The sequence below is a fragment of the Carya illinoinensis genome, chromosome 1 (genome assembly GCF_018687715.1).
Source record: "Carya illinoinensis cultivar Pawnee chromosome 1, C.illinoinensisPawnee_v1, whole genome shotgun sequence".
Classification (NCBI taxonomy): Eukaryota; Viridiplantae; Streptophyta; class Magnoliopsida; order Fagales; family Juglandaceae; genus Carya; species Carya illinoinensis.
The window spans coordinates 31,368,138-31,394,180 of NC_056752.1; the positions used below are offsets into that span (position 1 = coordinate 31,368,138).

General features: G+C 36.1%; 2 protein-coding genes across 3 annotated transcripts; both read left to right on the top strand.

Moving 5' to 3' along the window:
- Nucleotides 1-1,196: 1,196 nt before the first annotated feature.
- Nucleotides 1,197-18,922, top strand: LOC122315146 (phosphoglucan, water dikinase, chloroplastic). Of its 2 annotated transcripts, none has more exons than XM_043130926.1 (19): nucleotides 1,197-1,501; nucleotides 2,149-2,758; nucleotides 4,930-5,016; nucleotides 5,108-5,239; nucleotides 6,170-6,295; nucleotides 6,376-6,554; nucleotides 8,666-8,750; nucleotides 9,526-9,693; nucleotides 9,792-9,844; nucleotides 10,203-10,411; nucleotides 10,543-10,661; nucleotides 11,005-11,075; nucleotides 11,210-11,327; nucleotides 13,033-13,119; nucleotides 13,221-13,307; nucleotides 13,409-13,485; nucleotides 13,655-13,820; nucleotides 13,911-14,022; nucleotides 17,602-18,922. In XM_043130926.1, exons 1-19 carry the CDS (start codon nucleotides 1,278-1,280, stop codon nucleotides 18,504-18,506), a joined length of 3,615 nt encoding a protein of 1,204 aa, XP_042986860.1. In that variant the 5' UTR covers nucleotides 1,197-1,277; the 3' UTR covers nucleotides 18,507-18,922. The 2 variants fall into 2 exon arrangements, with proteins under 2 accessions (XP_042986860.1, XP_042986868.1); XM_043130934.1 differs by having other exon boundaries at nucleotides 13,655-13,796.
- Nucleotides 18,923-20,927: 2,005 nt separating this feature from the next.
- Nucleotides 20,928-23,151, top strand: LOC122315159 (rho GDP-dissociation inhibitor 1-like). The gene is made up of 5 exons (XM_043130945.1): nucleotides 20,928-21,624; nucleotides 21,780-21,846; nucleotides 22,360-22,578; nucleotides 22,655-22,779; nucleotides 22,885-23,151. The coding sequence occupies exons 1-5, from the start codon at nucleotides 21,364-21,366 to the stop codon at nucleotides 22,963-22,965; spliced, it is 753 nt and encodes a 250-aa protein (XP_042986879.1). The 5' UTR covers nucleotides 20,928-21,363; the 3' UTR covers nucleotides 22,966-23,151.
- The last annotated feature ends 2,892 nt before the right edge of the window (nucleotides 23,152-26,043 follow it).

Consider the following 26,043-nt stretch of genomic DNA (forward strand, 5'->3'; position numbering starts at 1 on the left):
ACATTGCTATTTATTTACAAACTATTAACATTGAAATTGTCTACTATATTAGGAATCCTTTGCGCATTGTAATGCCATAAATCCTATCCTCAAGTATCAATTCGCTCTTGTACGTGCCACGTGGGGGTATCATTAACCAAATTTGAGTGCCCAATATCTTTTGGTTGAATCTTTAATGTAATTTCACGTGAAGTTTAAGAGGTATGCTAGTATCATTTAATACCATACATTTTAAAATTATTTTTTATTTTTATTATTTATTATTTTATTTTATATTTATTAAACTGATCATTAAGTTATTTTATTTAGTATTCATACATCATATATTTGTTATAGAAAAATAAAAAAAATTAAAATAAATATAATATGTAATGATTAGGGGTGATAATATGTTATACGACCCGTTAATACGAACAAAATATGATAATAGCGGATTATAATTTAGTCTTAATGGGTTCAAGTCAAAACGAGTTGACCTGTTAAGACACGATTACTTAACGGGTTAATAACGGATCAACTCGTTTTGACCTGTTAAGAAAATTAAAATTACAATTATACCATTTTACCTAAAAGTAAAATTGTTAGAATTTTAATTTCAATATTTTTATTATTTAAATTGTAATTTTGGACTTGTAGTTAGTTTTATAATTTTTATAAATATTGTGATTTTAAAATTTATACAAAATTATGCTAAATTTAATTAGATCAAACATGTTAATTTCAGACTTATTCAACCTATAAACAGTTTGTAACGAGTCATATTGTATCGTGTTAACCAATTTCGTAATATTCATTAATTAGTTAAAACGGATTGACACATGCCCGTTATGTTAATGAGTTGTATTTAAGTTTGAGATTTTAACACGATAAATTTAATAAATTGAGTTATAGTTGAGTTATATAGTATAATATATATGATTTGACATGATATAAATATTACCTATTAATATGATTTGATACTCTATTAATGATTGAGGTTGATAAATAGAATTATTTAAAATTTAATTGAATGATATTTGTACGAAAAAACGATATTTTATCGTACAGTAAAAAAAGATATTTTATTATCTCACTTGGAAAAAAATAAAAAATAAAAGTTTATTCGTCTAGATCCCTTGATCGTGAGGATATGCGAGATATCCTGCTTACACGTGGCAAAGATAAAACCGTTGCATATTATATCGAGGGTGACCCACTTCCCTTGTTTCCTCTCTACTCTCTCCCTCTTCAGGTACCCTTGCAAGCTACACGGACGATCGATCCGACTCCTTTCTTTCATGGATTCTCTTTGCCCGCCATTGCGACTCTCTCTTGCTTCCTCTTCTTCCCGTTCGCGCAGAAGTGATCTTTCTCGCAACCAATTCCACTTCCTTCGTAATCTTCCGAATATCTCTTTCTTCGGTTCCAGGATTTCTCTTCCTCTTCACGATCTATCCTCGACTAATGAGCTTTCTAAAAGCTCTTATCGGATTGTCCGTGCCGTTTCTTCTACTCAAACGAGGTCTGCCTTTCAGTTTTACTTCATTTTCTTTTATTCTTCTTTTTCCTAAATATCTGCAAATTTTCAGTGTTTCATAGCATCTGTTTGGTTGCTGGGGAAAACTGACGAAAGAAAACGAGAAAATTGGGATTTTTAACTTTCATGATGCTTATTTCGAACATAAAAGTAGTTTTCCAAATTGCGGGCGGCTGTGTTTTCTTTCGTTTATTTGGCTGCCTTTCCTCAGTAACCGAGCGGAGCGAGTGCGTTGTCGTGTTTTGCAAGTCTCATGGACATGGACGTCACTTCATTGTGTTTTAAATGTCGTTTTAAGGTGGAATTCATATCTCGAATGGGATTCTAGAGAAAAGTGGAAGCTAATGGAATAAATACTTAAGTCTTGGAACGCCATTCTTTCGCTACGATTCAAGTTTACTTGTTCTTTTCCTTGTGGTCACTCGATACCTTCTACTTTTTGAAGGTAACTTGTGATATAGCTTCCATTTTCTGTAACTTCTCTGCCCATTCGTTTCTATTGACTTCTGCCTTCTAACGTATATAAAACGCAACGGAACCCTGTGATGCCAGTGAGACGGTGGAACATGTACTACTTATAAAGTTTAGAGGTCGGGTTTAATACAAGGGATGATAAGCTTGCTTTTTGGCAGAGAGGAGGAGAAGAGGGACGAGAAGATGAAATCTAAGTCGCGACAGGGGAAGGTGCGGCTTAATGTTCGACTGGATCACCAAGTTAAATTCGGTGAGCATGTTGTGATTTTGGGATCAATAAAAGAATTGGGATCATGGAAGAAGAGTATTGGTATGAATTGGACTGAGAGTGGATGGGTATGTGAGTTGGAACTGAAAGGGGGAGAGTCTGTTGAGTATAAGTTTGTGATTGTGAGCAAGGACAAGAGCACGTTATGGGAAGGTGGGAATAACAGGATCTTGAAGCTGCCCAAGGGAGGGAGTTATGGGATGGTTTGTAAATGGAATGCAACAGGGGAAGCCGTGAATTTATTCCCTCTGGGCTTGGGGGAACATGAGGAGCATGATGATTTGGGTGACAATGGGTCCGTGGTTACTGATGTTGCTTCTCAAAAGGAGGTCGGCACGAGTCCTTTTGTTGGGCAATGGCAGGGGAAGGCTGTCTCTTTCATGCGCTCGAATGAGCATAGAAACCGGGAATCTGAAACGAAATGGGACACTTCCGGTCTTACAGGATTGGCTCTGAAGTTAGTTGAAGGTGATCGAAGTGCAAGGAACTGGTGGAGAAAGGTACTGCTAGAAATAATCGGTCTTCCTACTCTGATATTAATAATTAGGTGAATGGAGTAGCTGAATGGAGACCATTGTATTTTTCCATTCAGCTTATTAATATTTTAAACTGTAGCATGATCCATTCTTTTGAATGTGCGTGTGTTTTGTCATTTGGAGCTTAGCTTGACATCAGTAGAGTACTTGTATAACTAGCCAGTATCAATTTCTATATATGCATTTTGGCTAATTGTTTATTCATCTTAACTGTTTATATGGACATACAAACCATAAAGACGACAGTCTTGACTCTTCATGCATGAATTAGTAAAACCAAATGTTTGATATCTTTACTTATTCATGGATGGACTCGTATTATGTATATAGGCAAGAAAGCACATAATTTTCTCGTGTAGTCAAAAGAAACAACAAATTCATATTGTTCATATTGCTATTTTTTTTTTCAAATAGTTTGATTAAAATATGTATTTTGATGCCCTATCAACGTTGACTGGGCAAAACCACTTATAAAAAAAAGAAAAAGAAAAAATGTTGACAAACAAGTACCTGGTTATGGTAATCTTTGTGATTATTATTTGTTGCTGTTGTTGCTCAATTTTGGCATTCATTGCATTTGTTCCGGTGCAGATTTTGTATTTTTTATAATATTATTATTTCTGCTGCTGCTGTTGTCATTTGAATCTCAAAATCTAGCTGGCCGATGCCCATCTATGGTGTGCATGGCATTTATATTCCAATCCTATTGCATTTTATATGTTGTTACTAAAGCTTTTGGACTATAAGCCCAACACATCCCTTAGCGGCTTACCGTCAATATAGTTTACTGAACTTGTATGCACTCTGATGGGCAATGTCAAGCTAGGCCTCTGTAGGTCCTACGACAAGCTTACAACTGCAAAAAACTACAAGTGGCAACCAAGTATATATTTTTTTTTTTTTCCTGACATCTCAGGAGCCAGTGATTATTTTGAAAGTCTTAAAATTCATTTAAAAGAATATGAAATCGGAGATGCTGAGTTGATCAATATTAAAGGAAAATGATTTACACAACATTTTCCACAACATATTTCACAACAATCGTGTTAAATGAAGGATATTTTTGTAAAACACCTTATAAAAATAAAATTATTTTACAAAAATACCCTCATCTTATAACATTGTTGTGGAATGTATTGTGAAAATGTGTCATGTGTGTATCATTACTCAATAAATGCCAGGGAAAATCAACAAAGGTGCAAACCATGGGAGAGACAGCAGTATGGTGATTTGTATGGTGACTTGTAAGGGGAAATGTGTGGTGAATGTGTCCCTGCTGTTAGAAGATTATTCTTCGTAGTCTGTTAAACCTAGTCTTGTAAATGCATTCTGAGTTCTTGTCAAGCTACATGCACTTCCACTCTAGTGCTACCACGGGCTGATGCTGTTTTTTTTTTTTTTTGTTTTGTTTAATATTACGGAATCTTTCTGAAACCGGCCCAGCAATGTTCTTTGACTGGTTGCAATGTCGCATCTATTGAGCTTGAAGGCTAGTAGTTAATGCATAATGTTTGTATGCTTTTCTTTTTCATATATGGCTGTTGCTTAGATGTATAATAGTTCTCTTGCATATTATTTTTCCTTGTCTACCATAGTTATTTACCTAGATTCTTCTTTCTTCTGCTATATATAACAAAATTCTCCAAAGAAATTTAATGGTTATTTGGAAACTGTACTGGATCTAGATTGACATGAGAGCTCACAAGCTTGCCTTTTTACTATTGTCATGGTGAAAGGTGTTTTTTTTTTTTTTTTTTTTTTTTTTTGGGTGTATGCTGAAATGAGTATCTGTAGCTCAATTTCTATGAATTAGTTAATATTTTTTGCATGTCCCTTCATTATTTTTTTAAAAGTAAAAGAACTTTTATTGATACATATAGGGAAATAGGAGTAGTCCCATGTTGTCATTCATTATATAAACAACAAGAAGAAAAATGGTGCACACTATTCAGCTGTCACTCATATAATAAGGGTAATCGTGAGAATGAAGAAAACCATCAAGAGTGGGTGTTATCATTTCATCTAAGATCTCTCTCTTCTCATTATGGAATGGAAGTAGTATTTTAACTCACAGTTCATTGCTTAACTTGATGAAATAATCCCTATTTATATTTATTTTCCCTTTATTGATGAAGCTTGAAGTTGTACGTGAGCTATTAGTTGAAGGCTTACAAACTGGGGACCGGTTGGAGGCTCTCATTTATCCAGCCATATATTTGAAGGTTTTCTTTGATGCCTTTTTTTTTTTTTATTTCCTGCTTCTGTCTTCAAGTTGATTCTTGCAACCCATTTTCATATATTTTTCTTATGCAGTGGATAAACACAGGGCAAATTCCTTGCTTTGAAGGTGGGGGTCATCACCGGCCAAACAGGCATGCTGAGATTTCCAGGCTTATATTCCGTGAATTGGAACGGATATCTTGTAGGAAAGATACTTCACCTCAGGTTGTCTACCATTTTGTTTGTAATGGATTTTGACTGATCATTTATCTTTGTAGTTTAATATCTTATGATATATCAATTAACTTGTGAGACGGGAAAGGAAAGACTTAAATATTGTACTTTAAATTGAGAGTTCTAATAAGAGGGTAGAAAACAGAAAAGCCTGCATTGAAAAAAAACTGCAAGTGCCATCCCAGCTCGGGTTCTACAATAATAAGCATACGATGTATACTTACTTAGGAAGCTTTCCAATTCTTGTTTCACATGTTAATCTTGGAGCCTAGAGGTACAAGTGCTCTGAACAGGGAAAATCAAATCTGGGCCAAACTGGCATTGCATCAGTTAACACTTTAGGAATGTGACTGTGACCATTGCTTCATATCTCCTTTTTAGAGAATGGTGTGGTCTTACTTACCAAAAAAAAAAAAAAAAAAAAAAAGAAAAAGAGAGAATGGTGTGGTCTCAATGCTGGTTTCCGGGAATCATTAAGTTCCTGATTTATTTTATTTATTTGTTCACCTTTCAGGTTTGTCAGTAACAAGAATAAAACCTAAGATCCCACCCCACCGACTTCTTATACCTCTGGTCTTTTAGCTCTGCGATAGGACTTCATTAGTTTGACTTCATTGGTTTTGGTTTCCATTAGTTAGAATTAACTGATGTAAGATAGGCCCAAAGTATCTTCGAGTTCAGTTTAATTACAAAGGTGAAAAGGAAAAAGTGGACGAAAGAATAATTACCTTTGCATAGTTGCCTGATTATCAATTGATGTTGTGAAATTGTCTATGTTCCGTACGGAAATGACCAAACTGCAAAATGAATTGGAGAATAAATATTTCGACTCTAGTGTACATATAGTCTCACATGCATTTCTTTCTTCTATGTGTATGCTTCTTTTGTGTCTCATATAATTAATTTTCTTTTGTTGTTCAGGAAGTACTTGTCATCCGCAAGATCCATCCATGTCTGCCTTCTTTTAAGGCAGAATTTACTGCATCTGTTCCTCTAACTCGTATTAGAGATATTGCCCATCGGGGTGATATTCCTCATGACCTTAAGGTTATATCCTGTAGAGCTCGAATTGATTTGCATAATAATCAGATGATGTGTTAATTATTATGTAATTCATTGCATTCCAGCAAGAAATTAAGCATACAATACAAAACAAGCTTCATCGGAATGCTGGACCAGAAGATTTAGTTGCTACAGAAGCTATGCTTGCAAGAATTACCAAAAATCCTGGAGAATATAGTGAAGCGTTTGTGGAGCAGTTCAAAATTTTTCATCATGAACTCAAAGATTTTTTCAATGCTGGAAGGTTTGATATAAAGATAAATGTTCATTGTATAGCTTTCCACCACTTCTTACAATATATAGTTGATTTTGCTGCTTCTTTTGGTATAATCTTTACCAAAATTTAATCCTTGATTCATGAATAGCGTCTGCTATGTCTTCTAGCATTGTTCTGTGTGTTTGTGCATTACTTTTGCTAGCGTTGCTTGTCCCTTCTAAAAACTTGCTCAGGCGAAGAAGTTTTGATGCTTAGGATTATGCTGGTATATAGACATTCGTGTAAAAACATTGGACATTATCCTTTTGGATTAGGATTAGGAGTGTTGGGTGGCATTATGTAACAATGTATACTTTATAAATATATACAAGTCCGGTGAAATGTTTTCCTACATTGTATACATATATGGTCATTTGTGGTAGAGGGGCATCTCTCCCCTTATTGATAATACTTGCTTTTGACATAGTATCATAGTGGTAGTCCTGAATTCAAATCTTGGCTGTACTGTTCATCCAGCTTGAATTCAAATCTTGGCTGTACTCTTCATCCAGCATTTTGGTTAAATATTTCATGTGCCGAGCCTCATTGTGTCCAAACATTAGGGATAGTGTTAAAACGTTAACTAAATGATTGAATCCATTTCATCGGCATAATTAAAATATTTCATTTGTTTAAACTTATGGGATAATTGGTGATTTGGATCTTATTACATTATGCATAACTCACCATCATCTCTTTTTGGCATCTTAAATTGTCTACATTTATTATTATGTTAGATAATGTTAATGTTTCTTTACGGTCTACATTTCACGTTCCCTTGTTGAATACATTCTGTACGTCTAAAATTATTATGGAAAGTACAATTTGAAGCCTTGAACTAATTTTTCAATTTTTATTGTAAACTACCAAAATTTGAAATTGACGTTGCAAATTCACAATTTGGTAATTTTCACATTTGGTTAACATTTGCTGTTATAAAATAGGATGTGATGCAATCTTAATAATTAGATCTTAATCAAGTGTATAGATTGCCATAATTTTGTATTTTGGTACATTAGGGTGCTTATTGGTGGATACCCAAATCCAAATTATCTCATCTCATTTCATATAATCATTACAACTTTCACAATTTCCACGCAAAATATAATAAACAATTCAATTTTTTCAAATTCTAAAACAAAACTAATATTAAAAAATTATATTATAACAATATTTTATTCAACTTTTAACAAAATATCTCATCTCATCTCATTTGAACTGTGTAACCAAATGAGGTCCTAGTCTTGTAGTTGATGGTGTTTTTTTATTTATTGGCACCGGGTGTTCAGGAACAACGTCTCGACTAATCTTGGGGGTGCATAGGTCACCGGTAAGGAGTTTCCTGCAAGTGCACCTCGGGTAATTTAAGGAGAAAATCCCCTAGTCCGATGGCCCCTAGAGATTGCTTGTACCCAAGGGGATTTGAATCTTAGACTTAAGGGGAGCATACCTTCAAGCCCAAGGCCTTTACCACTTGAGCCAACCTCTAGGGGTTTTAGGTTGCTTATTACAAAAGTGATGGTAGCTGCAGGATAAAAAGTGTTATTTTTCCAAAATTAATTATAATCTTAAAAGTGTGTTATCTTGGTTGCATTATGAGAGTGCCTTTTTTTTTTTTTTTTTTTTTTTTTTTGTGGATCTCGCAAAGCAGTTTTCTAATAAGTTGACTGAGGACTAGATCAAAGTCAAAGTTTAATGTTGCTGTAGTCTCACTGCCCACCCACAAAAAAAACACCCCCACCAATCTCTCTTCCCTCTTCAATTTCCTTCATTGTATGACCCATTCTATACCATCAATAGTTAGTAATTTTAAAGTTCAATTTTTTCTTATAAATTTTTTTTTTTAAAGTTCAATTTAACATTTTATAGACCGCCAAAAACTTATCATGTAATAATTTAAAAAATGAGTTCTGCATCCCATGCACAGTTATGTGTATGTCTGGTATAGTTATGTATGCCTTATATGATTTCTTCCCAATTTCCAAGTTTAAGTTCAAAAGTTGACTTTATAGTTATCCAATGTAAGTTTGTGCTTACTTGAAAGTGCAACATCCAAATGGTTTAATTAGAGATTCATTTGTGATTGTGTTCTTTTACAGCCTTGCTGAGCAACTAGAATCTATCAGTGAATCAATGGATGAGAGTGGCCGTTCTGCTTTGACTTCGTTTTTGGAGTGTAAAAAGGTAGTCTTCATTTTCCAATCTTCTTAAATCTCCAATCTATAGGTGTCATCTCAAAGCACAATATCAAATTATTACCCAATACACCTTGATTATAAACTCAATAACATTATTGGATTTTCAGATGTGTGCCATTCTCCAAACTTAAGTATGATACTTGTGTAAGAGGAATTTTGAGAATAATATACTATATTCAATGATCTATGTAGGCATTTGTGTGATAAGGTTATATAACCATTTAATTTGAGCCAAGCATTACGATGAATGGTTATTCACTTCTCAATATACAAAATTTGTCTTGACCATAGAGGTTAGTCAAAGTTCTGAGGATAAAACTTGCTATTGAATTGTTAATTTAGTGTCCAACGTGGTATTACAACAATGGGAACTCTAAGACTAGCCCTAAAATGATGTGTGTGTTGATGCGTTTCCAGAGACAAATCAACAGGAGAGAAAGGATCAAATAAAAGTTATTCTGTCTGCTTAAATAGTATGTAGGTTAGAATTTGGATTTAATATTTGGCAAAGGTATGACTTCTGAACCAAAAAACTTCAAAGAAAATGTGTGACCAGTGTGTGGTAACTATAGCAAGCACAACGTTTTGTTTTTCTACACTGTATAATAGTACCACGCTAGTAATGTTTCCAAACACCTCATCCTCCTGTTATTGTACTTCATCCTTGAGCTACTTTTATATTGATTCATCCATGTTGTGTAGTGTTAATCATTTTAGTTGTGATATATGATCATAAGTGGCGATGACTTGGAAATTTCCAGAAATTGGATGCTGTTGAGGGATCAAGTATTGTTTCAGAAAACATAGGCACGGATCTATTATTCAAAGCAATCCAATCTTTGAATGCTCTCAGAGAAAAAATTGCAAAGGGTCTTGAAAGTGGCCTCAGAAATGATGCCCCGGACACTGCAATTGCCATGCGTCAAAAGGTGAAATTACTTTTGGTACTTATTTGGTGTGAACTTTGAAATGAAACTTGAAGCTAAATTGGAATTTCTTTTTATCTCCCTTTCTTTTGTGAGAGCAGTGGCGACTATGTGAGATTGGGCTTGAGGATTATTCATTTGTTCTTTTAAGCAGGTACACATCTGGATGTGCTAATTATTTATTGTTCTCAATTAATGGAGATAACAAGCACATTCTTAAAAATTTTTGTGGATTATTCATATAGATCTGAAATACACTTTTTCCTCTGACCCATTGGCTTGTTGGACACCTGTCAACTTTACAAATACATGGCATCCTATGTTTAAGCTGTAAAAAGAATGCACTGATTGTGGTAGTAATTACAACCCTTTGTACTTATAAAAAAAAAAAAAAAAATTACAACCCTTTGTTGAAATCATCTTAAATAGCTATTAAAAATTCATTATCTCGCCTTTGTTATGCAGCACTTCCTGTGGTTAAATGCCTTGCTAACACTTATCTATTTTAATAGATTCCTCAACGAGCTTGAAGCTGTGGGAGGGGCTCATTGGCTAACAAAGAGTGTGGAATCAATGAATATAAACCCTTGGAATGGTCCTCTTGGGGTGCTTATTGTTGGCATTCATCAGCTATGGTTATCTGGTTGGAAGCCAGAAGAATCTGCTGCTATTGAAAATGAACTCCTTGCCTGGCAAGAGAGAGGACTCTCTGAAAGGGAAGGTAATGTCATCATCTTTTTTTTTTTTTTTTTTTGTCCATATGTTCTTTAATTGATCATCTGGCCAAAGTAGTATTCTTGTGTAAAATTCGTAATCCCAGTACTTATTTGTTGTTTTAAATAAATAATGAAGGAGATGAAGATGGAAAAACGATATGGACATTAAGGCTTAAGGCTACTCTTGATAGAGCAAGGAGGCTAACTGAAGAATATACTGAAGCATTTCTTGAAATATTCCCTCAAAAAGTCCAGGTAAGAATTATTTTTTAAAGAAAATGCTGTTTTTTTCCTTTAGGCTGACATAGGTACTGTTTTATTAAATCTTGTACTCCATTAAGAAGTCTACTTGAAATGATGACTTAGTCAAGATGATTTTCTTGTTTGCAGTACAATTATGAGTTGCATGAGTAAAATTTTAGTGTTTCATGATAGACGGTAGCTCCTTACATTTTTGTGAATAAAATCCCTCTTGAGATTTAGATATACTTGAATGGCATTTGAATTAGTAAGAACTGACCAGTCTTTGCATATCTAAGCTTCCAAACATCAAAATAAAGTGCCCTGGAGTTCATAAAATTATTTCATGCACTTGCAGACACTAGGAAAAGCTTTTGGAATCCCTGAGAACAGTGTAAGGACATATACTGAAGCTGAGATCCGTGCTGGGTACGATTAATATTTCTTTAAAGATTTTTGAAATACACTGTAGCCTAGTACAGTTTGTTGATATCTACTGTTGAACAATTAGTTATCTTAGCAGCATTGTTATCTGACTTTTTTAATTGCAATGTTGTTTGTAGTGTAATTTTTCAGGTTTCAAAACTCTGTACCCTTCTTTTAAAAGCTGTTAGAAGCACACTCGGTTCTCAGGGTTGGGATGTTCTTGTTCCTGGGGCTTCTCAGGGAACATTAATCCAGGTACCCTCAATTGCCTTTACTGAAATAACATTGAAACCTTTCTTACCGATTTTAAAATTGAGTTTCAGCTAAAATCTCTTGATGAGTAATTGAGTTTTTGTTTAAATTGAACAGAAAGAAAATGCTGAAATCAGAAAGGTTAATTTAATTGTAGTCGCCCACAAAATCATTTAGTGTTGTTAAAAGAAAAAAGAATATGAGGTAAGAAATTCAATTTTAGCACCAATGCTTTAAAAACTAAGAATTGAAGGGATGGCAGAACCTTAAACCCTCTCCAAATCTTCAAGATGAAGAAGAACCTGGTATATGTTGCTTTGTGAGAATACGGTCCTACTTTACAACACCAAAACAGTTGTTTGTTTCCAAGTTAGGCTGTGTTTGTTTCAATGTAAAGGGGTGGAGAATAACTTACTGCCCTGGTGAAGGGTAAACCATTTTCCATCTCATGCACTTAATTTTCCCATCAACCCACTAGTGTTGCATTTATTTGCTTTTTGGTGATGACTTGCCTAGTCAAAGAGGGTAATTGCAAAGTTTTTAATTCTGTCCCAGGGAATGTTTTAGTTTAGGTACTAGAACGGGATGTTTTGATGCTGGTATGTACTGATGTACAGTTTCAGGGTACCGCTCAAAACCCAAGAACATTTCAAATACAACAGACAAACAGAATTAGAATTTAATGAGTAATGACTAATGATTTTGGTGTAGGCAGCAAGTTAAAGCTTATTACAATTTAAAAGTGGCAACAGCAAAAATAAATTAAAATTTACAATTGTTTGGAAAAATTCAAACCAATATATTTCTACACAAACAAGATACAACAAATGAGCTGCTGTAACATTACGTAGGTGTACTAGCAAATCTTGCAATCTACTAAACATATTCTACTTTATATTCAACTATTAGTAAATATTGCAATCTATTAAACATATTCTGCTGTAACATATTCACCTTGAGTCACCGAGAAACTATTCAGGTGGAGATAACAAATTTGTAAAATTCAGTAGGCTTAAAATTGAAGATGTTCCTCCTATTTTAATAGGTTTTGATTTCTCTGTATAACAAACAGAGAGAGGGATGGAGGGAGGGAGGGAATGAATAACTAGGCTTACTGTTGAGAAAAAGGAAATCGAGAATGCAACTGGATAAAAGATTCAACTATTCAAGAGAAACCAACAGGAAGGGTATACATGACAGGCAAAATTACGAGATTGCAACATTTGATAAGCAAATTACAAAAAATGCCATGCAGCCTTATTTTGGACTGGAATTCATTATTCGCCCAGAATGCTGGAATGGCCGAATTCACCGGTACTGCGGTACAGGCTGAAATCATCAGTTAAAGGAAACTTTGGGGTTTCCCATACTTGTGCGAAAAATTTCAGCCTCTCTGGTCGGTAAGGAATGGTTTTGAAAACATTGGGTAATTGTCAGAAAAGGATAATGTCCGAAGATGTAGTTCAGATAGTTTCTTTGCCAATGTATATTCTGGGATTTGAGTCAGCACTTCTTTCCAATTATTTCTTCACGTAAATTGATGAAGTTATCGTTCTTAAGATATATTTTCACCTCTGGCACTATGAATCCCAATAAGATACATACATTGGCTTGTAACCTCAAGCTGTCATGTTGATCTGTACTGTGATTTCTTATAATACTTTATAAGACTGACCCATCTGTATTATATTGAGTTATTTGACTTCAGGTTGAAAGCATTGTACCTGGTTCACTACCGTCATCAGTTAAAGGACCTATTATTCTTGTTGTCAACAAAGCTGATGGGGACGAGGAGGTTTGAAAAATGCCCTACAACACTAATGCTCTTGTTGTTGTATATCATCTCACTATCATACATAATATAGAAGTGTAAACTCATATTTGAATATTTGGCAGGTAACAGCGGCTGGGAGTAACATAGTAGGAGTTGTGCTTCTGCAGGAGCTGCCTCATTTATCTCATCTTGGTGTTAGGGCTCGCCAAGCAAGTCTCTTCTCTCTAAGAATGTCAATTCCTTACAAGTTCCTTACAAGATGAATCAAAATATTATAACGTGATCCTTAAATTCTAACGATAATTTGCAGGAGAAGGTTGTCTTTGTGACATGTGAAGATGATGACAAAGTTGCTGAAATACAAAAACTTGCTGGAAAATGCGTTAGGTTATGTTTCTGTGTCTCCGTCTGTCTCAGGATTTTTTAGTTAATCTTTATTTTCTTGAATTCTGTTGTTACTGTTGATCTGATTCATGTTGTCTGATGCTTTGAATTTTTCATTTTTGTTTTGTTTTGTTTTTTGTTTTTTTTTCTCTGAATTTGTGGAATTTCTCAGGTTGGAAGCATCCTTGACGGGTGTTAATCTATTTCCCTCTACATCAAATATTAGCAGTGGTGCTTTTGCTGTGAAAACTCTATCAGGTGATGGTTCTTCCAGAGTTAAAGCCCCAGGAGCTCGTGGTGCTTCCTTGTCTGCTGTTAAGGCCCCTTACTCTAGTCAAGTATGATATTGTTCATCTATTCTTCTGTTTCCCCTACTCAAAATGTTAGGTACATTCACATAAAGTGGCAATGGTTGTATCTTCATCCAGGGTGTTTTTACTGGTGGGGTTATAATGCTTGCTGATGCAGATGCACATACTTCAGGTTCCAAGGCTGCGGCTTGTGGTCGCTTAGCATCTTTGTCAGCAGTTTCTGATAAAGGTAATGTTGTGGTGATTGGGGACTGCATCTTTTCTTCCCCCAAAAAACTCTTGCATCATGAGCATCGCATGAAAATTTATTCTTTTTAACAACAGTAGTATACTCTAAAGTTGTCTTCTTTTTTCGAACTATTAATTAATTTATCTTCTGATGGCTTCCCAATGTTGTGTATGGTCTTGATTAATTTGAATCATTTGAGAGCAGAAAGAATCTCACTAACAAATCCTTTTGTCACCTTTATAAGTTAAAATTTTTGGATTCATCTAAATTGCGAGGGCTAAGCAAAAGTGGTTTTGAGTTTGCCATAGAGTTCTCTGTGCCGAGGGTTGAGCTTTGTTCCGTTCTCTTTAAAACCCAAATTTCACACCCACACGTGGTTTTTGATGTTCTTGATTTCTCTTTTTTTCCTAATTATGTCGAGATCTCTTAGGAATGGTTGAATTGCTCTGTCTCAGAAGCTTGGGCCATTGGAAAGTGGGCCGACAATGTATGTTGAGCATACTCTTAACAACCCCTCGAATAGGCACCCGATCTATATCAAGCTTCAGCTATTTTGACTGCACCGATCTATATCAAGCTTCAGCTATTTTGACTGCTGTGCATGTCTATGAACACAGAACTACCACAACTAATGTCACTGAGATTGAACCCAAGACTAGGGGTATAAATTGGTCTGGTCCGGGGGGCTGAGGGACCAAAATTTTTGGTCCATCATTTTCCTCGGTCCGGGCCGGACTGAACATCCATAGGGTGGTCTGTTCCGGTCCGGCCCAATTATTTTTTATTTTTTTTCTTCTTATTTTTCCAAAGAAATTAATAAAAAAGTTTATTTGAATTACTAAATTAAAATTAAGTGAATTATTAATATAGATTACGTAACTAACTTATTAAAAAAATATTTTATATAGTCGATGATAATAAATTAGATGAAAATTTCGTCATTAACTTATATATATATTTTTTGAAAAGAGGTTATTTTCATCCACGTAAATAGGCAAAGCCAGAATACATAGGAAGTATACAAAAAAGAGCCTAATTACAAACTACGTGCTACGGATAGTAGCATAAAAGTCGTTAGGACTCATTCCATTCAATATAATAGAAGAGGCCCAAAGCAACAATGTGTCAAAGAAAAAGACCCTAAAACCATCCGGAGAGCGTTCCCTATTCTCAAAACAGCAGTCATTTCTTTCGTTCCATGTGCACCACATTAAACATAAAGGTATCATCTTCCATACAGCTGCGATATGGCGATTGCCCCTAATCCCTCACCAACAAGACAATAATTCTATCGCCCTCCTAAGCATAGCCCATGCGATACCAAGCCTCGAGAGGATTTCATCCTACAATACCTTAGCTACTTCACAATGAAGAAGAAGGTGATCTGCTGATTCACTGTTGTGTTTGCACATGAAGCACCAATCCATTATGTAGAGTCCACGCTTTCTTAACTTGTCTATAGTCAGTATTTTACCATGGGAAGCCAACCAACCGAAGAAAGCAACTTTAGGGGAACATTGTTCCTCCAAATGCTCTTCCAAGGGAAGGCATTGAAGGAATGAGTTATCAAGGTCTTGTAGTATGAACGAACTGAAAATTTCTTGTTCCCTATGTGCATGTCCAGAGTAATCTGTCCTCCCCTCCTGCCCTTTGCTTCAGCGCATATAACACACTGTGGAAATCAGTGACGTGTCCCATTGCCCAGTCCTGGACAGATCTAGTGAATCTCACAGACCAATGAATGGAATCAGTAGTACTGCACATATTATCAATCACTAAGGAGCCTTGATAAGATGCAATCCTATAGAGAGGGGAAAGCCTTTTTCAAAGAAACATCCCCACACCAAATATCATGCCAAAACCTGATTTATGTGTCCCTTCCCACCACAAATCTACAGTTACCAAGAAAATCATCTCAACCATTCTGGATAAGTTTCCAAACTCCCATGCTATAAGCCCCTCTTACTTCCTTAGAGCACCAACCTCCCCAGACGCTCCCATATTAACTTATATAATTACTATATAAAAATATTTTTAAAATATATATAAGAGTTTGGTCTGGTCCAGTCCAAAATTTATAGATGCGGGGACCGGACTGAATTTTTTTAGTCCATAATTTATGGGATTGAGACCTGCAGCTCTGGAGTTCGGTCCGGTCGGTTTTTCCAATCTGGACCGAACTCTTTACACCCCTACCCAAGACCCTTGAATTGCCATCGGTCCCAAACACTTAGCTATTAGAAAGAGGACCAACATTGTAGATCTGGCATGCTACAACTAAACCTAAACTAATGAAAATACTCTACTGTATATTTTTTTATGCAGCCAATTGAATGGTTCATGTAGATGCTACTGTTACATGATTCTGTTAGGGCTCTTTGGGATTGCAAGCCCATGTGTTTGCAAGGCTATACTAATAACAAAAGATTGTTTGTTCATGTGATATGCAGAGACATCATGGTTTCATAACTTTTTTCAGTGGATTTGAGATTTGATGTGCAAAAAATGATATACAGTTAAATTACATGTTCACGTGATAGGCAGAGCCGTCATGGTTTTATAGCATTCTTTGCAGTTGATATAATGGGGAAAACATGTAATACATGTTACCATTGTTTTTGTAAACTGTTTACAATATGTCCAGTTAGAAAGTAGTTAAGGCTTCAAACCTAGACGATAATTGATTCCTGTTTTACCATAAGATGCTTTGATGTGATGGATTAACTTTTGTTCCTCATGCTTACTGAAATATGGGGGATAATACCGTTGCCTGTACTTGCTTTTAACCCTTGTAGAAAAAATGTTGCATCACCACATTAGAATGTGTTGAATTTCCATGTAGGATACTAGGATTTACTCATACATGGACGTGTCAAAATTCAGGGAAAATTTGAATCAATCTCTTTTGGTTGTATTCTTGTGTATTTTTCTCCCTTTTTCCTTATTATTATTCTTACAAAAAATTTCGTGTGTCCCCATTTGTAATGAACATCCTTTGTGCATGTACACCCACACATATTACTGGGTGTTTCTCATAGTTTACCTCATGGCACTCTTCCTCAATCAGTTTAGCTCCACGATTTTATATCTAATATATTCTCTTTAGTATCCCATGTAGTGTGACATGTTTAAACATTCTTTGGACATTAAACAGCCTTAGTATGATTTAAATAGAACCCCGTAAATGACAGAAGCGGTTAACATATGATGATAGAAACTTAAATATCATTCCAAATATATTAAAGAATGAGAGAAGGATATCATGTCATTAGCTATGCTTATACTTAATTTCTACCTTTATGTGTACCAATGAGCACACTGGAACCGTTCAGATTTAATGCGCACCAACTTTTTATGTCATGATCATGCACATTGACTAGTTGCCGGCAGGACATGTCAACTGTGCAAAGTTTATTACCACTGAGCTTACTTAACGAGTAACTAGAGAGAGTTTCTGGGAATATTACTATTACATAAAATGGAGGACTACAATAATTGATCCTCATGAATAGGAATTTTTTGTTAACTTTCTGCTTCTCATTTTTTCTTTGATTTTCTGATTGAATTTTTCCCAAACAGTCTACAGTGATCAAGGGGTGCCAGCTTCATTTAATGTCCCTGCAGGGGCAGTGATCCCATTTGGCTCTTTGGAATTGGCATTAGAGCAAAGCAAATCTACGCCAGCTTTTAGGTCTTTCCTAGAACAGATAGAAACAGCTAAACTGGAAGACGGTGAACTTGATGAACTGTGCCATAAACTACAGGAGCTGATAAGTTCCCTACAACTCCCGAAAGAAATCATTGATAGCATGGGGAGAATATTTCCCGGCAATGCACGTTTAATTGTCCGTTCAAGTGCCAACGTCGAGGACTTGGCTGGAATGTCAGCTGCAGGACTTTATGATTCAATCCCCAATGTTAGCCCTTCAAATCCAATAGTTTTTGGAAATGCTGTTAGCAGAGTATGGGCTTCATTGTACACACGGAGAGCGATTCTAAGCCGACGAGCTGCTGGTGTGCCTCAGAATGAGGCTGCTATGGCAGTTCTGGTGCAAGAAATGCTTTCGCCAGACCTTTCATTTGTGCTCCACACAGTTAGCCCAATAGACAAAGATCATAATTCTGTTGAGGCTGAGATTGCTTCTGGCCTTGGTGAAACTCTGGCTTCTGGCACTCGAGGAACACCCTGGCGTCTATCCTCTGGAAAGTTTGATGGCCTGGTACGAACTCTGGCATTTGCAAATTTTAGCGAGGAGCTTCTTGTTCTTGGTGCAGGTCCTGCTGATGGTGAGGTTATTCATTTGACTGTAGACTACAGCAAGAAGCTATTGACAATTGACCCGATATACCGTCGGCAGCTTGGTCAGCGACTTTGTGCAGTTGGGTTTTTCCTTGAACGGAAGTTTGGCTGCCCACAGGATGTGGAAGGATGTGTTGTTGGCAAAGACATCTACATAGTTCAAACACGCCCACAACCCCAGTGACGAGTGTTTCTAAGTCAGTACTTTGGTTGAAATACTACGGAATATAGAGTCATATGATGCAATATCTCAGGCAACTCTCATTGGACATCGCTGATGGTTTGGATAGGCTTGTATGATTTACAGTTTATACCACAGCTTCTAGAAGTGTAGAGTTGTAGGAGCATGAAAACACAACCAAAATTTCTTCCCTTTCCCTCCCAGGGGCAGAGAGCCGGGTACCACTGAGTGGGGTAGTTGTCCCTCACTGAAATTGTTAAAACTTGTTTCGTTTGGCTTATAGTTTGAAAAACTTTTAGAACATCTGTGGCTCGTCTTACATATGAGATGCATGAACATTAAAGATGTAATCACTTTGTTATATACTTTGAAATCATATCAGATTTTATTGTCAAACAAAAATAGAACATTCCTACTGATCTTTTTGTTTCCTCCTTAAATATGCTGTGTTTTTTTAAACGCGGGACGTTTTATATCAATGAATTCAGTTCTATATGCCTACTTCTTTGGGAAGGAAAAAAATGTTTGTGGCATCAGGTGACTTGAATATTATGGTACTCTAGAGTCATTTTCTCATGACTGATTTACTTGCTGCAGAGATTTTACTTTGAACCTTTTAGGGATTTTCATCTTTAGAAGAAGATTTAGCCAATGAATAATGGCAATCTCATGCTGTCTATGGGAGAGTACTCCCTTGTTTGCCTAATCATTACTGTTGAATCCTCAAGTTGGTATTCTTATTGTGGATTGAGGGCTGAGGCGCAATTAGATTTTGAGCTTTACTTTAAAACCACCCAAAATATAGACAAAAGGAGTTGGAGAAAGGCGTGAAGTTTCAAGTGCAACGTCAACATGTGTGAGGTCTTTTGTTAGGGATGTCAAATGATGGTTTCTGCTTTGGGTGGCTTCTAAATAAGCAGCTGTCCCCACAATTTTAACAATCTGACTTGCATCCAACACCAAGTGGTGTTATGTTTTCTTCCAAACTCAGTACCACTAGCAGCTAATTCCTTTTAGGTATCCAAGTGCATTTTGGGCAACCCTTAACGATTCAACCACTTAACTAACCATCAGCATCTAGATATAATTTCGATTTGCCTTCTTAACCACTCTACCTCTAGATAAAACTTGGTTTTCTCCCTTCAAATTTAACCACCTAATGATTGGCTTTATCCCTTTCTTTAATCATTTCAGTTCAATCTAATATAAACGTCTTTGTAGCACTATATTATAGTGTATCGGTTTACAGAATTTCCCTTAAATTCAATGTGTCTAAAAAAGGGTAGGCTAGGTTGAGCTTGTCCCAATCAAAGCACAATGTTTCATATATATTTGGAGATGGAACTCTTTTTGTATGAAAGCTGTGAGGTATCAATAATTAAACGTGAGATTTACAGCTTTGGCAACAAAGCTGCTTTATATTTGTTTCTTAAAATTGGATTCTTTGAACTGATCTGTGAAAGAAGCTTTTCGAGCAATAATATAAAATGATCTGTATGAGCCCTTCACTCAGCGAGAGATAGAATGCATGATGTCGCAGATATCATAGATTCATAGGTATCACAGCAGATTATTGGATGTCTCTCTGCTTGCTCTCTCATATGGTGTGGTGTATGGCTTGTAAAAAACTATTTCAGATCTCCTACAATCCTTTTAAACGCATTGCAGGCATTTCGGGTAGAGGTGTAGAAGAAGGGTCATGACCCCCCACAACCTCTTGGCATGTCAGGATTGCCAGGAGGTTGTGTGGCCCCCTAATTCACTTAAAAGAGGGTTTGCGTTTATCAAGATATATAGTGAAAAAATTCTACTCATCATCTTCATACTACAAACTGTATATAATTTTTTATTTTTTATTTTTTTCTCTTACCCAATGTGTGGTGTAAGACGATAAGAAGAAGAATTTACAAAGAGAACGATGTGCACTTATAAAATTAGCATTCATAGCAACTCAAATTATCTAAAACTGGACAGTTGTAGTCAGACAAACACAAGTTTGCCTTATATCCAACGAAATGAAAAATTAACTAGACGTGTCCTGTTATGTAAATGAACAGATGAGATAAATCAACTAAAATAAATAAATTAGTAAATCTCATCCGTTCATTTTGCTTTTAACAAGACACGTCAATAATATGTTTTGCAAATGTAGTTCCTTCTGGTAAACATATTAAGAGAAAGTAATTAAAGATAATAAGTAGTTAGGTTTGGTGTTGAAAGGAACGTTGAGTGGAAGAATCAATGATGTTGACCAGCCTCATAATTGTAGTACCCCACATATAACGGTAAATAGAAGAAGTATTCTATACTATAATGAGATAATATCATATTTACATTGACCAACCCCATGCAAATAATATATTGTCTACAATTGACTTGGAATCTGTACCTTCAACAACATTTTCAATACCTATTAGAGAGAGAGAGAGAGAGATGAAGACTTTTTGCTTTTACAGGTAGAAAAAAGATATCGTGCATATTAAGTCATTGGAGAAAGAAAAGGAGGGATAGTGGGATGAAATCACAAGGAGGCAAAGGAAGGGTTGGACAGTGAAATTGGAAAAGTTGTGTTAAGACTTCATGTCTTACCTGCTCCAACTTTATATATCTACGTTCACCACTAATTTCTTTCCAACTGCCTTGAGTTTCCTTTCAGGTTCTCCAAATCCAACTTTAAACCATAATTTCTTTCTCAGGCAGTCAACCTCCAGCTATATATTAAAACAAGCATCCAAGTTTAGCAAAGGGCCTCTAAATTTGGTACAAAGTTGAAGGGCAACAAAACAACTCTGAACAAAGCTTCATTCTTTCCCTCCAACTCTTAGCACATTATTCTTCTTGGGTAGTTTCTTTGACAACGATGTCGGCAGTTGTGGGAACTTTCTCCGCAACTAAGGACGTTACCTTCAATCCTCAAATGGAGGAAGAGGAGCTCAAAAGTAACAAGAACAACAATGTTGGTCGTGAAGCAGTCCAGGTGCCCCACAGAGATGATGATCATGATGATACTGACAATGATGGTGATGAGCTAGAGGAAGAGAATGAAGCCAAGTTGAAATCTGAGAAGGAATTGGATCTTGGACCTCAAGTTTCTCTTAAGGAACAGCTCGAAAAAGATAAAGTATGATGTTCCATCTCTCTCTCTCTCTCTCTCTCTCTCTGTGTTTTGAATGGTTTGATTGGACAAAACTTAATTTGTTAGTTGATTATGATATTTGTCTGTACAAGTGTCAAGTGTGTATGTTGTTTTATTGGTTTTCTTCTTGTTTTCTAAAGGATGATGAAAGCTTGAGGAAATGGAAGGAACAACTTCTTGGAAGTATTGATCTGTCCGCTGTTGGAGGTATTTTACTGGTCTCTATCTCAACTTCTGGGGTTTGCATAAAGACTATTACATGGAAACTAATCTCTTTATACCCTGAAATTTCATTATATGAGGACAAGGTGCAATAACCTCTTAAGACTTTTCAGTTTCTATTTTACAAACGAAAAAAATCTTCTTAATGCCAAAAACACAGAACTCGCTTTTCCATTTCTGTGTCTGATTCGTTGGGATTCTGTGGAGAATTAATGTTTTTCTTTCAGCCTTTTGGGAAATTTTGCAGTTCATGCTGAGCTCCTTCTTTTATGTACGCTCACCGCCATTTGTTTCCTCCATATTTTTTTCTTAAAACATAGAAAACAATCTTCCAACGGTCAGATCTACTAAATGTGAGTTCAATGAGCAACTCGGCCCCATTTTAGCTCTGAAGTCTGAAGCTGTAATTTGCATGGCATGAAAATATAAAAATAGACTCCCATTTGAAAAAAAAAAAAAAAAAAGGCTAAAACATTCACATTCCATTATTGAAATCAGAAACTAAAGAACCAGAAGTGAAGATACAAAGCCTGACAATACTATGCCCGGGCAGACCAGATCTCGTTCTGCAAATTCCGTCAGTTAAGAAGTCTAAAAGCACCCTCTTCAGCCTCAAGGAAGGAAGCCAGTACCGCCTCAAATTTACCTTCACCGTTTCCAACAACATTGTCTCTGGTCTCAAGTACACCAATGTTGTGTGGAAGACGGGTGTGAGAGGTAGAAACAAGCAGCTTTCGTTGACATTTCTTACTGCCAACTTTTTAGTTACTCACGTACAAAATTCTTTTGACAGTTGACAATTCAAAGAAGATGCTCGGGACTTTTAGTCCTCAGAAAGAGCCTTATTCATGTGAGATGGAAGAAGAAACCACCCCGTCCGGCATGTTTGCCAGAGGCTCGTACCATGTTAGAACCAAGGTAAATGTTGAACCCAGAACAGACAAATTTCAGCATTGGAGACAAAACAGAAAGAACTCTACATTATTTAATTAAGTTTTTTTTTTCTTTTTCTTTTTATCTTAGTTTGTGGATGATGATGGAAAATGCTATTTGGACGCGGGTTACTACTTCGAAATTCAGAAGAACTGGCCAAAACCGTTATGAGGTTCTATCTGGTTTATCATTGGCATTGGCTTAGGAGTGCTTCAAGACTACAAGTGATAACTACAAATAGATACTCTTCCTCTGGCATGTTGTACTCGTATCTTGTATTACAAATGACAAGGTGGCTATCCATTTTTAATTCAATGAAACTGCACCCACTGTACATGGCATGATTCTGCTCCATCATCTCGCTGTCATCCTCTTCTTTTGTTTTAATTTTTTTTTTTTTTTTAATTTCCAAGTTTTTTTCTTTTTTGGTTTCAGTCCCATGATGTCCCATATCTAGTTGAGATTGAATGGGTGGAGTCGTGGAGATGAGATGAAAACGGGACCCATGTGATGTGATGAAACATTTGGAATCAAATGTTTGTAGCTTTAAGTGCTGCTGCTTATGCTTTCCCAAGCAAAGTGCCAAAAGCCAGTTCAAATCTTTGGTGGTCCACGCTTTTATTATATGATAGAATGCACGTTCCTCCATCAGATCTACAAAACGAAAAGAAGGAAAAAGAAGAAGCTCAGAAAATTAAAAAGAAAAGAAAAAGATATGTTACTGGGACCATCTATTGCACTTTATCCTCAGCATGTGTAGAATAACTATTAGACCTTGCATGATTCAAATCTGTGAGCCCGAGCATCTCATCACTGAGTTTGTCATAAAAATCTAACCACAAAGTACTAGCACCTCTGGTTTTATAAAAGACGCACAGGAAGATTCCTTTGCCATGGCTGAGTTAGTCTTGTTAGAATATGATTGAAATAATTAAATTTACTCATTTCCAACACTGTAAACTTTTGGGACATATGGTGATTTGACAAATCTGTTGGCCTCTTACAAATTTGAAATTGTTCACCCAACCAGAAATCTTGTTGAAACCAGATAATGCCAATTAGGTTGAAGGATCCAATTCCAGATCCTAGAATGCCATATTGAAGGTCTTGTTTAGTTGTTGCAAAAATTAAACACCAATCATCATATGGTAGTTAGGAGCGTGAGTGTGTTTGGTACAATGAAATGCATGGCAACAGAAACAACCCCTCCTGCATAGTGGACCAAATTAAGACTTCTATTGTGATACTCGTAGTTCTTATTCTCTTCCTTATCCTGAGAGTTCGACAAATAGCATATAACTCAAAATAAAGGAACAAATTGCAAGAACAAAACGAAACGAATTCATGCAAGAACAAAATGAATAAAGGAACGGTTGAATCAATTGGCCATGGAAGCAAAACAATGGCAGCAGAAAACTCAACAAATGAACTAAAAATAGTAGAAACCACACGAATGAGACTGCATTTAATAACAGTTGCAAATATTCCTACTGTTGTAGTATGTGACTCATATCGAGTGAAACACAATATAGAAGTATTAGAGACATTTTCTAATACCTCTGTATGGCTAGGGTTAGTATAAATACATATGATGTAACCCTATTTTGATATAGTGAAATTCAGCCGCCGCTCGCTCTGGTAGATATAGGCACATTGCCGAACCACATTAAATCCGTGTTATTTTACTCTCTCTCTCTCTCTCTCTGTGATTTGCTGTACTATTCATCATAATTGCTGCACGTTTCACAACACCTACTAATGAGGATCACGAGGACTTCGTAAAGTACACATAGCAATGGACATTATAATGTATCAGCAGAAAATTTGTAGCACCTCCAATGAATCGTATAAGAAAATAAGTGAGACAAAACATGGGCAGACTGTGAGGATCTAAGTCTATACTAAGAGAGTAGTTCCAACAATAGAAGGATATTCTAAGCCTCCTTAGCCATGTTAAACTATGGCCTACCAAATAAAATCCACAAAAGTGACAAATTAGCTGCACACGGTAGAGTAAAATGGAATTCAAAAAGAAACATTCCCATCCCCTTTCTCCTAACCTCTTCACCATGCAAGATTGACGGTGATCATCTTCTTCTCTTTTTTTTGGTACTTGCAGTTGTTTAGGGAAAAATGTTTCCCTACGCAATAATATCTAACAAATATTAAGAAATACCTTAGTTCCTGATGGGTTGAGGTCCTGATCATGTCGGCACTTTTTTCTTTCTTTTCTTTTTCTTTTTCCTCACGAATCTTTTTGTCAAGTTTTCCAACTTTTCTTCCGTGACTTGCTCTACTTTCTGCACTGTAAAGAGACTTTATTTGTGATCTTGAAAAGGGATCTTTTAGCACTACATGATTGCTGATTTGAAAACCAGTCTCCAGTTGGTGTCTGCTGGGCTTTTGGGTAAGGTTGAGGCACAAGTGAACTCAAACCGATTGCATAAAATTAGCTACAAGCATAGTTGCAGAACAGCACAGTGGCGCAACACTTTTAGCACGCATGACACTGCTGCATCTGCCAATTCTTAGGGATGGAATCTCACAAATTATATGCTAATGTTTGGTTGCTCAGAGCCCCACACGTCTTTTCTACCATCAACTTTTCTCCAAATATTTTTGAATATTTTTTTCTCGTTTTTCATTGTGACCCCTGACCAGACATTATTATGGTTAGCACTTGGCAAGCATATGGCTGAATTATTTCAAGAAGCTTTCGTGATTTCTTAACAGCATCACACTATCATTATGCCCGCGGCATCATCCATTTGCCTTGCCACATGATTGTGCTTTCATTTCTCGCTCACGGCCAGGACATGCATGCCTATAATAGTCACTGCCTCCATCTTGGCAAGGCACATTGCTCTGTACTGCCAGAATTCTTTTTCTATCATACAGCTCAAAGAACAGAATTGGAAGGTCATTTTACACTTATTAGAGAGAGGGGGGGGCGGGGGGGGGGGGGGGGGGGGGGGGGAACTTTGCACCATCGAATTATATATTAGACGTTTTACTAGTTTGCGTTCTACGTTCTGATGGTCGTTCTAGAATTCCTATTGCCTCTTGCTTCAACACAGAAGTTCTCAACCACTTTGTAATCATTTACTAAAGATGACACATTGCATCCTTCAATTACCAAAATTGAAAAAATACGACTGTCCAGTTTTGATTGTAAAGATCAATAAATAAAATAAAATAAATAAATAAAAAGTGATATGACATAATTGACAGCCGGATCTTAAAAAGTAG

Bases quoted from the DNA above. Each gene is read 5' to 3' on its own strand.
- LOC122315146 (XM_043130926.1), top strand. From the start codon at position 1,278: ATGGATTCTCTTTGCCCGCCATTGCGACTCTCTCTTGCTTCCTCTTCT. The intron at 1,502-2,148 runs GTCTGCCTTTCA...GCTTTTTGGCAG, and splicing joins GTTTCTTCTACTCAAACGAG to AGAGGAGGAGAAGAGGGACG. The intron at 2,759-4,929 runs GTACTGCTAGAA...TTATTGATGAAG, and splicing joins CAAGGAACTGGTGGAGAAAG to CTTGAAGTTGTACGTGAGCT.
- LOC122315159 (XM_043130945.1), top strand. From the start codon at position 21,364: ATGTCGGCAGTTGTGGGAACTTTCTCCGCAACTAAGGACGTTACCTTC. The intron at 21,847-22,359 runs GTATTTTACTGG...TATTGAAATCAG, and splicing joins TGATCTGTCCGCTGTTGGAG to AAACTAAAGAACCAGAAGTG. The intron at 22,780-22,884 runs GTAAATGTTGAA...TTTTTATCTTAG, and splicing joins CGTACCATGTTAGAACCAAG to TTTGTGGATGATGATGGAAA.